The sequence below is a fragment of the Frieseomelitta varia genome, unplaced genomic scaffold (assembly GCF_011392965.1).
Source record: "Frieseomelitta varia isolate USP_RPSP 00005682 unplaced genomic scaffold, Fvar_1.2 scaffold_773, whole genome shotgun sequence".
Lineage (NCBI taxonomy): Eukaryota > Metazoa > Arthropoda > Insecta > Hymenoptera > Apidae > Frieseomelitta > Frieseomelitta varia.
In genome coordinates, this window is record NW_025110560.1 from 3,132 (window position 1) to 5,041 (window position 1,910).

Genomic DNA, 1,910 nt, shown 5'->3' on the forward strand with positions numbered 1-1,910 from the left:
ATATAAAATTTTTATATTAATTGCGAATGCATAAAAATCGATAGTTTACTTTTAGCCTATTTAATATATCATAATTTTGCAAAATCTTATTTCATCATTCTTATTGCATAAAAATCCATAATTTACTATCTATAGTGATCTTCTAGTATTCTAGTTTATTTAATATATATATATAAAATTTATCGAGATTTTATTTGATCCAATAGATTAGAAACATGTATAACGTAGAATAATTTTATGTGAATTTTTTACAGACTGTAAAACTTCAGACTTCATTTTTATTTTCTTTGTAACAGAGTTGGGGTCGATACCTGGTCAAGGACGTATCAATCAGCTCGGTGGTGTCTTTATAAACGGGAGACCATTGCCGAATCACATTCGGCTAAAAATTGTTGAACTGGCAGCTGCTGGCGTTAGGCCTTGCGTTATTTCAAGGTAAACATCTTGACAATCTTAAAACTTTACTTTGCTTAAATCAAATCCTCAAAGAATATATAAAATTTCTCTCGAAATATTTAACTTGTTATAATTTATCTATTTTATCTTATTTTACTCTAATTTTTTAATTTCTAATATCTAATTTTATATCAACGTTGCGTCAACATTTAATTTCTAATTCTTCTCGATTAATTTGTGCTACTATATTCCGGCTTTTGATACAAAGAGAAATTCCAACTATTCAGTTAACATTTTTTTTCTTTTTTTTTTTTTTATCACTACGTCTTCCACGTATTATTCTATAATTGTATGAAATTTAAAGAAACTAAAATACGAAATGCCATTAGTTGATTCTAATTTAACCTTACTGTTGCTTTCTACAAAGAAACTATATTATTAGTTAAATACTTAAAACTTGAAATTTTATTTTTCAAGTTTTAAGTATTTAACTAATAATATAGTTTCGTTTGTTCAAACGATTATTCAGGCAATTGAGGGTGTCCCATGGATGCGTTTCGAAGATTTTAAATCGATACCAGGAAACAGGAAGTATCAGGCCAGGAGTGATCGGAGGTAGTAAGCCCAGAGTTGCCACACCGGAAGTGGAGGCTAGAATCGAGGAATACAAACGTGATAATCCGGGAATATTCTCGTGGGAGATTCGCGATAGACTGATCAAAGAAGGAATCTGTGATAGAACCAGCGCTCCCAGCGTCTCCGCGATCTCGAGGCTTCTCAGAGGTCGCGATTCCGACGACGACACCAAAGTTGAGAGTAAGTCTTGTCTTCGATTTTTCATCCAGCGAAATTCACTCGCCAATTAATCTTCTGCGAAAGATACAGCCCCTTGCTAATACTTGAGATTATGTTAATCCCCCTTAAGGACTCGCTTGAACTTTTGAGAAAGTTCGTTTCATTATCGAATGGTGGATCGTTCATTTCTTGAGGAAAATAAATTTACACTGTGCATCATAGATCTTGAAAATAGAAAATTATATAAAATTACACGTCGATTGTGATATTTTATAATATTGAATGTATATTAAAGAATATTCTTACGTGTACAATACGAATACAATTAAAATACTTTCAATATCTCGAAACAGTGGAAAATGGACACGCTTCAAAATAAATGTTTAACGTTTGTATAAAAATGTTATTATTCGAAAAGGAACTCAAATTTTTATTCGTATAATTTTTCTTTTTCTTCTAATTTAATAATACATCAACTGACCTTTGTTTTGGGCCAGTCAGTAGATTTGATATAATCTGGTATGTGTGATGTTCCTTCAGTATAACGATTAACAATTAGGGGAATCTAATGGTTTCATTCTTTTGAGCCTTCTGATTTCCCCTTCATTATTAATGAGAAAAGTAACTAGCTCATTGGGATGATTGACTAGCTTCTGTTTGTGGGACATAGCAATTTGTTTAACTAGTACATGTTTCATTCGGAGATCCTTGGAGATCAT

At 31.5% G+C, this 1,910-nt stretch overlaps 1 protein-coding gene across 1 annotated transcript; it reads left to right on the top strand.

The window, feature by feature from the left end:
• Positions 1 to 254: 254 nt before the first annotated feature.
• On the top strand, positions 255 to 1,262 carry LOC122535802 (segmentation protein paired-like; the record flags this gene model as incomplete). The annotated part of the gene is made up of 2 exons (XM_043667629.1): positions 255 to 435; positions 926 to 1,262. Coding segments are annotated over 2 exons (518 nt in total), but the record flags the coding sequence as incomplete, so codon positions are not given.
• Between the last annotated feature and the right edge of the window lie 648 nt (positions 1,263 to 1,910).